This window comes from Schistocerca cancellata, unplaced genomic scaffold (genome assembly GCF_023864275.1).
Source record: "Schistocerca cancellata isolate TAMUIC-IGC-003103 unplaced genomic scaffold, iqSchCanc2.1 HiC_scaffold_1147, whole genome shotgun sequence".
Taxonomy (NCBI): domain Eukaryota; kingdom Metazoa; phylum Arthropoda; class Insecta; order Orthoptera; family Acrididae; genus Schistocerca; species Schistocerca cancellata.
Window position 1 is genome coordinate 625,447 of NW_026047146.1, and position 14,471 is coordinate 639,917.

At 40.6% G+C, this 14,471-nt stretch overlaps 1 protein-coding gene across 1 annotated transcript in view; it reads right to left on the reverse strand.

Moving 5' to 3' along the window:
• Nucleotides 1–14,471, reverse strand: part of LOC126159809 (zinc finger protein 493-like) — a 116,750-nt gene that overhangs the window by 89,883 nt on the left and 12,396 nt on the right. The window contains exon 3 of the mRNA XM_049916611.1: nt 6,994–7,056. Within this exon, the coding sequence (XP_049772568.1) occupies nt 6,994–7,056 (63 nt within the window). The remainder of the gene's footprint in view (nt 1–6,993; nt 7,057–14,471) is intronic.

Genomic DNA, 14,471 nt, shown 5'->3' on the forward strand with positions numbered 1-14,471 from the left:
ATGGCACAGTGAGAGGAGGAATATCACACTGCCTGAATGTTTCTCCCCATTGTTGTGGGTTGATCCCAGCATGCAAAATTATACCATATTGTGAAAATTGTTTTTACCAAGAAATGGTCACAAACAGGGAATGCTGATATTACACATTCACGTCCACAATGCTGGACAAATGATTGCAGTAAGGAAAACATGTTCAGATTGTTGGAACATGATGTGATGATACATTTACATATTCGAAAGAATGGACACCACATACGTAATTAAGGTGATGTCAGCCAATGATCCTTTCAGTGTAGGTGCACACCACACTACCTCTTACAGGAACCAGTGAGACACCATGTGTAAGGAGGATCATGAGCATGAGCATGAGCACTGCATCAGTGGTGAGTAAGTTCAGAATTTGGGTCTGACAGGAAGCATGCTAGAGCAGACCATGCAGATGTGATGACCACTGTGTCCAAATGGCATAGTTGTCACTGCAACTGCCCAGTCCACATGAGACTTGGGTTCAATTCCTGGTCCAGCACAAATTTTCAACACTCCCCATTGATGTAAATTAATGCGCACAGACAACTAATGTCTCTACTTCCTTTGTCCCTGAGTCATTGTGGCTGCAGGATCAAAATGCTGTCTGTCCCCTTGGACATGTCCAAAAGAACAGACAACACATGCATATTTGACATGTTGAGATTAGATATGAATAAAAATGTATTTTGCAGTGATAGTGATTCCTTCCATTTATGTTTAATCAAAAATATGTAACTTTACCTCAGGCTAACTTTCATGACCTTCTTTAGTCAACAATCCCTGCTCCTTGAACGTAGCATTATTGAGCAGCCAAATTCTGCCTGAAATAACACCCATAGCACTCAAAATCAATTAGCATGTATGATATTAGGTTACTGTTACTTGAAACAAAGGTGAAGCCCATACATTATTTGACTGCTAACAATACCCTGATTTAATCAGGGTTGTTTCAGAATCAGGTTACATATGAAGGGCTTATTTCAATAGTGGTACAAGTCCATTTTTGTTCATCTTGAGATACAGAGTCCTAAAGTTAAATGAGTGCTGAAAAATCTGCAGTTGAGATACCACAAATATATTCAAGCATATGGCTTCTTGCTAGACACAAACCTTTCTTTCTCTTTGTTTGGATCATTAATTTCAGAAGCATTATAGACAGAAAAGTGGAGGTAATGGACTTATACCACTATTGAAATAAGCCCTTCATATGTAGCTCCCCCCCCCCCCCCCCTCTCTCTCTCTCTCTCTCTCTCTCTCTCTCTCTCTCTCTCTCTCTCTCTCTCTCTCTCTCTTGCTCTCATTTTATGATTACATTCCTTCAATGCTTTTGTAGTAAAGAGGTGCAATCCCATATTTTAGTAACTTTAAAGTGTATTCGTGGTCTGTTGCACAGATATTAATTCTTTTGAATGAAAAGCTACACAGTGCAATAATGCATTAGCCACCACTGGTGAAACATCAGAACAATAGCAAGCTACATATATAGCTTCCTCTGTGTGTTTTACTGTTAATACTTGAATAGTAATACTGGAATGGATATAATGTGTGCACACTGTGTGCAGATGGAGGAGCTGGCCTCAGTTCACCAACAGCTGAAGATGCGTTTTGCCATATTCAGCAGAATTCAGGCTGCTGCCTATTGTAGTACTGGGGGCCGAGAATCTGGCTCATCACATAGGATGCCTAAGGTGCCACCTATTTTGCCCACTGGCTCTGTTGTCAAGACACCTTGTGGTGTACCCAATGTGGCTGAGTTGTCCTCACCAAATGGTGAGGGATGGGTCGTAACAGTTAGCGCTGTTTGAGGCAGAGAGTGATGTGGAGGCTGCCTCACCCACTGACCCTGTGAGTGGACTGGCAGATGTTCATTCATCAGGGTCCAGACAGACCCAAGTGGAGAGAAGTTTTCTAGTTAATCAGGACCCCCAACGTCAAACATATTATGGAGCTCCTTACGGAAATGGCATCCAGGACTGGAAATGAATCCTATGTGTACTGAATATGTCTGCCATGGAGCCTCATCTGAGATGTGGAAAATGTCCTGTCTGTGGCTACGAAACACACAGGGTGTGGCTGTCTACAAGTTGTGGCTGATGTTGGTGCCAATGATACCCATCGTTTGGGTTCTGAGGCCACCTTCAGTTTATATTGAGAGGTAGCACAAATGGCGAAGAGCCCCTGCGTCACACATGAGTGCATGCAGCACACACAGTTTGTATCAGCATTCCCAGAATTGATTCAAGTCCTTTGGTTTGGCGTGAGTGGAGGGTCTCAACCAAAGGCTTCATTGATTCTCTGACTGCCCAAACTGCAGACTGCTGGAAATGCATTATGAGGTGGAGAATTGTAGAAATACTTGATGGGTCAGTGGTGCACTACACAAAGCAAGCATTTTTTACGCTAGGCAGTTGTTTGAGGTCCTCTGATGAATGCACGCTAGTCAGACTGCATACAAAGTAAAGACCATACTACCATCAACATGTTAACAGTAAATTCTTAATGTATTTGTAGTTCCTGAATGTAATGCCCTCCAAGAAAGTTGTCATGTTCAAAATACTCTTGGACCAAAGCTGGCCGAAACATTGAGCAGAAACCCTTGAAATATTTAGCAAGCCATGGAATGTACACTGAAGAGACAGATGACACATCTGTGGGATGGTAGCATCAGATGAGTGGAGGGGAGACGAAGGGCAAGAATGAATATGGGTGAAATTTGTGCAATAAATGAAAGCGCATGCTATTGGTGGTAACCCCCAAACAGTAGTGAAAGTAGGATTCTCAGACTCAATAATAGTCTTATATTGCCAACATATATAACTATACTTAAAATACTTTTTGCCACAAATAAGTAGGCAGTTATGCAAACATTCATTTTCATTCCATATGTTTTGTGGATTAGCTATGACTGTTGGACACCATCACAAGAGAAGGTACTTGTATAGTTTACAATGTGGTAATGACAGGTACATCACACCTATCCATTTGTACCATTCAGTTCTAATGTATCTTACTGTTTTCACATAATTTAAGGCATAAAGTAATGACTAACTGCATAGCAGAATTACTAAGTCATTGAAAGGCACATCAACTTTGCTAGCTTTCCCACAGATACTGCATCAGAACTATGGTCTCATTTTACAGGCTGACTACATTGTGGCAGCACTGTGGAGAAGCAGACTAAACAGTTTCACATGACCAGTAATTATGGGATCCATTTCCATTCTTGCAGATGAATTGATTTTTTTTTCAAGAGCCATCATACAGCATCACAAATACATTCAAGAAGATTTTTGCACCAACTAGGTATGTCTGTAGTTTTGCACGTATTTCCTGTGACTTTTCTTACAAACTGGAATGACCTTTGCCTGTTTCTATACATGTGCAAACCACTGTTCCATAAATGAACAGTTCAGATGGCAGAAAGGTGTCAGGTCAGCACCGTTTTTTGTGTAACTGAATCTGCTAACTACACTTTATGGTCATGTGACATCTGGTGTTTCATCATCTACTTTTGGAGTGCATTCCATATGGAATTATAAGGATTATAGCTCTGGACTTTACTGCTAAATGCTTCTGCCTTTTTCTAGTACTTGGTGGCTCAATGGGTAATTGTGACACTACAAATCCAAAGGTCCTTGATCATTGAACACCAGGTACTTTGTAACTAGTTGGGTAAATCAGTTCAGATGTGAAAAGAGGGTAACAGCACATGGTAGTCAGTAGGACTGTGTGTAGTAGAGAACTCCGGTGTTTGAAACCTCCAGGCTGATGACAGCTTTACCTCTAGTTTATATTTATGTTTACCTTTCTGTCACGTATTCTCTTCATGACACAAGCAGATGATTGAACCTTGGCTCTGTCACATACGCCAGTCAACAACTTATTAGCCTTACAAACGTGCTTTCCAAACTTGTAAAGCTTGAGAATGGATTTCACATGGAATCTGCAGCTTGATTATCTTCTTTCTGGCTGCTGTGCATGTACGTTTGCATTAAAACTGTGCAAGCCACCAAACGGTGCATCGTGGATGGCATCTATTACCACAGCAACAACAATTACTACTACTAGGCACTTCTATGGTGTTCTATATGTAGTGTCCCTTACAAATGAACCACAGTTTTCCAAATACAAAAAAAGTTGATCATTCCCCATCCTACTACCATCCTTATGTGCTTGTTCCACTTCATATCACTTTGTCATGTTATGGTTCAAATGGCTCTGAGCACTATGGGACTTAACTTCTGAGGTCATCAGTCCCCTAGAACTTAGAACTACTTAAACCTAACTAACCCAAGGACATAACACACATCCATGCCCAATGCTGGATTCGAACCTGCAACTGTAGTGGACGCACGGTTCCAGACTGTAGCGCCTAGAACCGCTCGGCGATTCCGGCCGGCCTCTGCAATGTTATACCTAAACATTTTATTGACCAGACTGTCAATCTGTAGAGTACTGATGTTGTATACAACATTATGGGATTGTTTTTCCTACTCATTGGCAGTTACTTGAATATTTCTGCATCTGCCATTCATCACACCACATAAAAAGTTTGTCCAAGTCATTTTGTATCCTCGTAGTCACCTAGTGATGATCCTTCCCCACACACAATGCCATTAGCAAACAGGCACAGAATGCTGCTCATCAGATCATTTCATATATAGGTATGGCACCATTCTCTGTGGCACTATTGATGATACTCTTGTCTCTGAAAAAACAGTTGCTGTTGAGATCAAAGTACTGGCCTCTGTTACTTGAGAGGTCTTTGCACCATTCATATATCGGGGAACCTATTCCATATGCTCATACCTCTATTTACAGTATGCAGTGGTGCACTGTTCAAATGCTTTCTGGAAATATAGGAATGTGGAATCTAGCCTGTTGCCCATCATCCATGGTTCACAGTATGTAATTTGATAGATGACTAAGATGAGTATTGCACAAAATCAATGCTGATTTGTGGATAAAAACTTTTCTGCCTTAAAGAGATTAATTATATTTGAACTGAGGATATGTTCAGGAACTCTGGAGCAAATAATCATTATGATATTGTTCTGTAATTTTGCAGGTACATTCTTTTACCATTCTTATATACAGAAGCCACCTGATCTTTTTCCCAGCTGCCTGACTCTTTGTACTAGGCGAGAGATTTGCAATAAATGCAAGCTAAGTATGAGGCCAATGCTGTAGAGTATTCTCTGGACAAATGATTTGTGATTCTGTTTGGACATGGCAACTATTTTGTTTTCAACTCTTCCAGTTGCTTCTCTACTCCAGGGATTCTATTACTACGTTCCTAATACAGGAGTCTGCGTCACAGTGAAACAACAATATGTTGGTATGATCCTCCTGCACAAACTTGATAACTAAATACAGAGAGGGGTTAGTGACCACCTTCTGCTTTCCTCCAAAGCCACACCAGACTGGTCAATGACTGCCTGGATAGAAGTCTTTGACCAGAAATGTCTCATGTTCTCTGTAAAATCTGTTGCTCATGTATGATGATGGTAGTTGTATGCTTCACGCATAGATCTTTTTACAGACAGAAGAATTTCCATTAGCACTTGCCTGTCACCAGTGAGCATACTTTTTTGAACTGAGTGTACAACAGTCTGCTTCCTCACTGTTTTCCGAATTCTGACATCAAACCACAGTGGGTCTTTCCTATCTGTAATCCAGTTACTCACCACATACTTATTCAGAGTGTGATTTACAGTCCATTTAGCGTTTGTCCATCTTCCTCTATGTAAATCATATTGGAAGTAAATGACATTCTCATTGTTTAAATGGGATGCTAACAACTACTTACCTGCTATTTCTAGCAAATCTATTCACCTAGCCCTCTTAAAGGATTCATTAACTTCATTTACCATCCAGAATGAGATTTTCACTCTGCAGCAGAGTGTGTGCTGATATAAAACTCCCTGGCATATTAAAACTGTGTGCCGGACCGAGACTCAAACTCAGGACCTTCGCCTTTCGCGGGCAAGTGCTCTACCATCTGAACTACCCAAGCACCACTCACGCCCCGTCCTCACAGCTTTACTTCTGCCAGTACTTCATCTCCTACCTTCCAAGCTTTACAGAAGCTCTCCTGCGAACCTTGCAGAAGTAAAGCTGCGAGGACAGGGTGTGAGTCGTGCTTGGGTAGCTCAGATGGTAGAGTACTTGCCCGTGAAAGGCAAAGGTCCCGAGTTCAAGTATCAGTCCGGCACACAATTTTTAATCTGCCAGGAAGTTTCATTTACCACTGTTGCTGTGCTGGCATCATGATCACTAGCCCCTCTCTGTACTAATACCATCTGTAAGGACAAGCCTTTTTATAGTTGCAGTATTTCAACTATTTCAATTTTGTGTGGGCAATTAAACTAGCAGCTTATGACAGATTTCAGAAAACTCTTCTGAAGTACTTCACAAGACTGCCTGTCCATACCACTTGCAATGTATGCACAGACATCTTGGTCTGTACTCAGTAGGTTAGGATCACCTACTTTTTCTGCACTACTTTGTGTAGATTTTTCTTGAATAGTTCTGTAACTGTCACAGCAGTATCACGTGGCGAATAAAAACATCCAATGCTGAAGTTCACATACACGGAACCATTAAGGGAACTACTCATTAAAACAGGAAATCATAGCTTGAGTCTTGGGGACTTGGTACCAATTTTCATATAACTTCATCAATGCTATCTCATTTAATTTTTATTTGTACTTATAATGTAAGAAGCAATTCTACAAACTCACAAGCTAAACTACTTCACCTGCTCAAAGATAATGTTTAAATCCATATGGGTAAAGTGTAACAAAATATTCTATTTTACCGGTTTCCTCATTTCCAACCTGGAGCATACTGTAATACTGTCACCCTTGTTATCTTTACCCTAAAGTAAAAACACACACAACTGATTACCATCTCATTATTTTCACCACAGCTCAACAAGATTACTTCCATAAATTCTAAAATTACCTCTTTATTCACACCCTCCTCCAACTCTTCTTTTACATTCATGCTGCATGGATAATCTTGCACCTGTGGCAAAAATAACAAACTGTAATAAGTACTTTTAAGCAGTCACAGTCCTCCCATATTATATAAAATGTATTACACAGATAAACCCCAACCATCACACTACTTTATAACTGAATAGTAGTTACTGTTAAGTGTTCTCTTTTGAGTTCAAAATTCTCAGTGATGAGTTCACTATGGTATAGTTCACTGGGAGGCAGCAAAAAATTGTAAGACTGATTAATGACAACACCTTTGAAAATTCATTATGATCTTTCATTTCAGCCTTCTCCCTATGCTATTGTTTTCAATCATATTTTCTAGCTTCATTATCTACATATGCATATAATGGCAGTGTAATGAAGTAAAATAGAACAGCTATTACCTGAAACAATGACTTCAATGTTGTTCATAAAATCGATGTTGTTCATATCAAATTACAATACAGTTTACACCAACTGTGTGGGGGAGAAGAAACTGGACTGTCAAGTGCCACATCACTCATACTACTTTTATGATTAGAATAATAAAATGTCTAGAACAGTTACATCAAAACCTTGTTGCACTGAATGCTTATTTATGATAAAATTATTAAACACACACACCCTACATTGGCACACTACTTAATATTATTCTAACTTCATGAATTCCTTTTGGTGGGACAAGCATGTTTCTAACAGAACAAAAAGAGAGAGTAGGCTACAGGCTACATCAGTCCTATTCTATGGATCTCAACTATGGGTTTACTTGCTGATCTCAAAAGAAGACAAAGTTCTGGAAAGATTATTTATGGAACAGCACCAGCATATCAAGACTGAAAAACCCACAATGTCAAAGGAAGTGCTGGAATGGGAACAAATGAAACAGTGATAGCATAGAAAGAAAATCATTAAACTGATATTGGGATCTGTTGAGGATGTTAGATAATTAGCAGCCAAAGAATAATTTTTTATTGGAAATCATATTACTGATAGAAACAAAGTAGACCACTTAACTTTCAGAAAGAGTATATCGACAAAATAATGAAGCAAAATGGTGTACGCAAAGAAGATGCCTTGAAGAGAGATGCTGGGCAAAAGATAGAAAGAATACAGCAACATCTTATTAACTGATCTTTGTATTAATTAACTGCCTACAATAATACTAATATACTAGTACAAATAATGATCATTGTGATTTTATTATTATTACTATCTGAGGCATGGCGGGCTACCTCTTTGAATTCCCATCCTGCACCTGGTGATGTCACTTCTTTGGCTTGGAGCTCGGGGCACGATAAGAGCCACGCAGGGTACATCGACAGTATTTGCCATTCAGCCACAATTGACAGAATTGAGTGACTAGTAGCCCTTCAAAAGTTCTATAAAGTTATTAATTGCAGGCACAGGTGTTAATGAAAGACAGTACATTGGTGTGGTCTTGGCTATCTGTATTTGCTATTTGTTCTTCTCTGTGGAAGTCACATTATGCAACAAGCTTCCTCATCTGAAAAACTGCCCGATTTCAGTTGTGTTGCATGACTTAATACCTTGTGGCATTGCCTTGGAAGGGGTTAGGGTAGTGTCTAGCAACTAGACAAGCTTGTTATTGGTATTCAATTCCTCATGTTTAGCAGTGGATTCGATGATTTGGTAATCCTGAATACTGTTTTAAGTGTGACCATGTTTAGCCTTAGACTGAGTTTTTGATGAGAATCATCTGACGAGTCCATTGATCTACCCAACTATCGTGGCCGTGCAGTTGTATTAAGTGAGAATGACAGTGGAATTTAGATGCTCCTTAGTCTGCTCCAGTTTTCTACTGTTGTGGCACACTTTGATTGTTTTGCACTTGGACTCAGGGCATGCTTATCAAGCTGAGGCTGTTAACATTGCCTCTGTATATCAGCCTCAGGGAATTCACCACTGCCGGCTACCGATAGGCTGCCTTCACTCAAGTTACGTAAATCACTATTTGAAATTTGTACTAAAATTTTGTACATTTTGATTTTTGGGGGTTTGTTGGGTCGAGTGCCTTTGTTGTACATACTGTCGAGCACTGTTAGAATGGTCACATGCTGATCATCTCTATGTGAATCACACGTCACATTCAGATGTCATCCAGACTTGTGAAAATATAGCCTGTTGGTAAGTAACAGGCACATTTGACGCTCAGAGACTGGAACAAGCAAAAGTGTGTAAAACCATCAAGTGTTACTGAGCTCTGAATGTTTTTCGTGTTCGTTCACTGGCCATTTGTGAGGTGGAGAGTGAAAGAAATTTATTCCGTCTCAGGGTGAGTTACTGCTTACCAGATTTAATTGTTGAAGTGTTTGTTATTTTAAAGTTGTCATGGAGTGAGCTTTTCTCACCTGTTATTTATTTACTGCTACAAGTAGGTTCTGACTACTAATTACTGGTTTTCCTTTTTAAAGGATGTTCTTGAGCTGCTATGCATGCACATTCACATACTGAATCACTTAGGGATTTTCTACAGTATGCCTTAGAATTTTCACTGTGTCTGAAGCCAGTTATATCGATCTGTGCATGCTCATTCTCTTGTTAATTACTTAACTGCTCACTGGTGCAAGATTTAGAGAGACTTGCTCTGTCTGTCTGCCTGAAGGTAGCTCTAGAAATCAGTGCACCTGTTTACTTTATTAAATTATCTAGATGCACTTTGAGGTATATTTTAAGAATTTCCTTTTTCTAAGGGTCACGAGGCAGCTATAAATTGCTCTGTCTTCCAGTATAGCTATTCAGTTTTAACCTTTGAGTTGAGTTATGCTTCTGTGTTGTATTAAAGAGCCATCTGTTTCCAGATAATTATTTGTTCATTTGTTGAAGCATTTTCTCATTTGCGGTTTGTGAAGATGGAAATTTTGAATCTAAAATCTAAGAACTGGTGTCAGACACAGCTTTAGTCGTTAACTATTGCCTTATTTAAATTGCCACTAAACTAAGGTGTGTAATGTCTTACATTTGAAAGTTCAGACTGTTGCTTGTAATCCTGCTAATGTATCTGACTTTAGTTATTTTTCTTAAATAAAAACATTTTAATAAACAATGGAGACTTATGTGAACCCCAATCCATACAGTCCTTCCACTTAATTTCCCATTTTCCTGCTGGATGTTTGGTTGGTAACAGAGTATGGTTATTTTCCTGGAAGTAAAGGGGGAAGGTGTCATACTGTCATTCACCACGAGGTGTGTGTTTGCAGGTATCCATTGCGGATCATGGGGTCCCACAACTGTCCCAGTTTGTCCTCATTGAAAAATCAACAGTTTATCTACGAATTAAAAGTTTGTCAGCTTCCATGTAAGGGCGGTGTGCCCAACTTGTGGACGACCCCTTGGTGATTAGTACCAACTGCACCATGGAGGTATATGTTGCACTAGCTGCCTGAGCTCCGGCCATGACAATCTTGTGTCAGAATGTAGTGTGTTTAGAAAGTAGTCAGCCCCATCATAAGCAAATACATATAATTCAGGCACAATTGATCCACTGGGATAATCACTTGTGCGGTACAGCACAACGTAATCTCTATTCTGAGCAGATTACACTATCTCTGCAGTTACAGAGACAGCTGCCTTTATTTAGTCAAATTAAGAGCAATAGATGGTGAACAAGATTCTCCCACCGACATATAACTGCTGGAAGTAGTAGGAATGCTACGGACACCTTTAAGGACTTCAGGAGAATTCATTTGGGAAATTAACATACCAAATATTGTTACTGCTGCAAGCTATAATGGAACTTTCAATGTAGAATTTAAAGACAGGTAAAATCCATCATATGGATCATAGTCTAATTAATGTTTCATGCAGACACTTTGGCCATCACTGACAATGTTGTTGTTCAGATGCTGTACCCCCTGTGTTAAGCCATGTTTTCAATCGAATTTCACATGAAAGTGCAACATCAAGGGAGTTGTAAAAATCAATTATTGGCCTGAAATTGTCACCTCAATTAAGAGGCTACTCAGGCATAAAAATTTTTGTCTATTGCAGTTTTCTCATGAACCTTTTCCTAGGTTCATAGATGAATGCATATGACCATTCCATACCTGGAATTGCAAGTCACAGAGATACAAATACTCAATAATATATTACAGAAAATGCGGCCTCAGGACTGTTCATGGATTACCTTCGCTAATAAATGCACATCTTTTACTGAATTAGAGGCTTTGGTGCCCGCTATTGAAGTCTGAGTTTCGCAGGCCAGCAGTGATGGGGTTTTAAGTGTCATTATCAGGATGGGGATCGAGATTCCAAGCAATTTAAAAGGGGACCACCCATAAGGAAAAAGTGTAGGATGTGTTTCCAGTGTAACAAAGAGGGGCATTTTGTATGGCGATGTCTGGTTACATGGAAGGAGAATCAAACAGCCGACATCACACAGAATGGAAGAGGCACGGTAGTGTTCTACTGCCTAAGGGCTGGATCTGTGCCAAGTCCGAGGTACGGGAACCCCTGCCTTATTTTTGGGTACAACTTAACCAGGAACGAATGTGCGCCCTCCTCAACTCCGGTAGTTCAGTTTCTCGTTTAGATTATCTGTGGCATTTGAAGTTCTGCCATACCTGTGAATTGCCTTGTTTGCATCCATCCTCCCAATGTTGAGCTCTCACTGGGCACATGTTGCCTCTGGTTGGCAAAACTGAGTATTGGAAAATTTTCTTGGCCTGTGAAGTGGATAGTAACTAAAAATCTTTAGTGAACTTAATTTTGCAGTGTGTTTTTGTAAGTGGTAGTGGGTTTGTGCTAGTTTGTCAGGACAGGGTTGTTTATTTTAAATTTAACCCAGCTGAAACATTCACATTGTGCTCCTGTCAGGTTGCCACAGGAATTCATAGTGTGTTACCGCAATGTTTGCCATTTCAGCTCAGTCACCTTCATCCAGTAGAGGTGATGCTGGTACTGGAAGTTTTTGATCGGTTACCACAGATGTTAACTAACAGATTGGACATCACTGATAAAATCCAGTACAAGATTTGCCTTACAAATGACATTCCAGAGAGGTTTTCTCCATCAAGGATGATATGTATATGTACTTTGATTAATAATGTGTTGTTCAATGCGGTCATCTGGCCCTCAACTTCAGCCTATCCTTCTACCATATTCTCAGTATCTATGGGCAGCAGTGGGGTGTTTCATCCTGTTGTGGGTTATTGTGCAGTTAATGAGAACGTAGTTTTGGAATCTGTGCCACTTCCCAATCTGCGTAATTCTTTTACTTGGTTCAGTCAGGCTCAGTATTTTGCTGTCCTGGATCTCAATCTCGCATATTATCAGATCATGTTAACAGAGGATTCCAAGTATATTACTGCCTGCTGTACAGATTGAAACCTCCACAATTTTAACAGGGTGCCCTTTGGTTTTTCAACGGGAGTTACCATTATGTCTTGCCTTCTAGATTGTGTTATGGGTGATTTCACATTCAAGTGTGTGTCTAATTATCTAGATGGCATGGTTGTTTACAGTTCTAGTCTGTCTGAAAACCTGCAACATCTTGAGGCAGTTCTGGTTTACCAGAGGGAGGTGGCACTTACTGTGAAACCATCTGAAATGACACTGGCACATAGGTTTCATCCTTGGGACATCTTAGTTTCACTGATTGGATTGAAATTGACCAGGAGTATACTAGTGATTTGCGAAAATTTCCAGCTCCTAGAAATAAGAAAGGTGTGGCACGGTTCATAGGCATGACACATTTTTTCAAAAGTCTGTGCCGAATTTTATTAAATTAGTGGGGTGCCTTAACGATTTAAGAAATTTCATATGGGATGAAAGTCATCCAGAATCTTCTGAAGCCATTAAGGTGGTGCTTAGTAACCCACTAGTATTAGACATACCAAATTTTGAGGTCGTGTTCTTCTTGCAGACAGACACCTAATTCTTCTGGAGTAGAAAGTGGTAGCTGTCCTCCTGCAGGAACGGAATGGCAGGGGAGGTGTTGCATATTGATGCCCTATAGCAATGCACCTTGGGAACTTTCACCTGCGGAGATGAAATATTCTATGTATGAATGGGAAGCTTTGGCGGTTATGTTTGCCCTTAAGAAATTCAGATTTCGTTTTGAACACCAGGAATTTTGTTTAGAGACTGACAATCAAGCTCTTAGTTAGGTTTTGGCTCATTATTTCCATAATACCCTCTTAGGCGTTTATAAAACTGTTGTCAAGATCAGACAACACATTAGCTGGTCCTCCCTGTATAAGCAAGCCTGGAGGTTGGTGGGGTCAAGATCACTCAACATGTCACCTGGTCCTCCCTGAATAAGGCTGTCCAGAGGTTGGTGGAGGAGTGTGAGAGCAGTAAGGGAGCTGAGCTCAACTTGAATTCCCTCAAGTGGCTTTTAGAGTCTACCCGTTAGGAATGCCTGATAGATTAACTTTGTATGGATTATATAGGTCCACTTCATCAGGTGTGTGTGTGTGTGTGTATTAGGTACCTACTAGTTATGACCATGGATGACTTTTCGCATTTTTTTGACACATTCCGAGCAGAGAAATGACCATCCTGGCAGCTGGCCAGCATTTGTTATGAATTTTTTCTGTTTCCAGGCCACCGAGGATGCTTGATAGCTTCTGTTTCCCAGCTATTTGTGAGGTTCTGCTTTGACAATGGAATTAAAGATGTGACCACAAATCCTTTTACCAGCATACTTTGCTGACCAGGTGAGCTGCAAGTTGAAGGCTGTGCTTATCTTTCACAACAAGGCTCAGACAACATGGCTCAATTTTATCTTTAACACTGCACAACCCAAGTCCCTGGAGGCTGCTCCAGTATCCCTTATGTTAGCACATCCAGTCAATTTTCCTCTTGTCAACCAGCAGTCAATCAATGATTTGTTTCAAGAACAAGTCACCCTAGCAGTAACACAGCACAACTGGAGCCAGGCTAGACATAATACCAAAATTGCTTGTCACAGGTTATCCATCTGTTACAGTCAGGGGCTAAATGGTTCATTGGAAAGGCTGGGGACACAGTGTTAGTCCGAAACCCTAATATTGCTGAAAAGGGGGAGTTAGGGTTCGATAGCAAGCTAGCTTCTCAGTTGTTGGGACCCTGTTAGATTGTCAGGGTGGTGAGCTCGGCAAACCTCCTGGTTCTGAATTTACAGATGAGTAAAGCTTCACACATGCACATTATTCATATCAAGGAGAGGCATATGTAAAGGGCTCCTTAATGGTGGGGAAGGGGGATTTTGGTTTGGTGGAGGAGGCTGAGCCACGGTGGGCTCCCTCTTCAAATTCGTGCCCCATGTGCCTGGCAGATGTCACTTCTCACAGCTCACAGCTCGTGACACCAGTGGGCATTGTGGAGCAACAATGGGTGTAGAGGAACAGCACTGGATCTCATGGGCAGTCGGTGTCTTGAAGCTGGACTGGAGGGTGAGTCATGCAGGCCTCGTGGGCAGCATGTACTGTTTAGCTGAACTTTATGTGGCAGTATCAT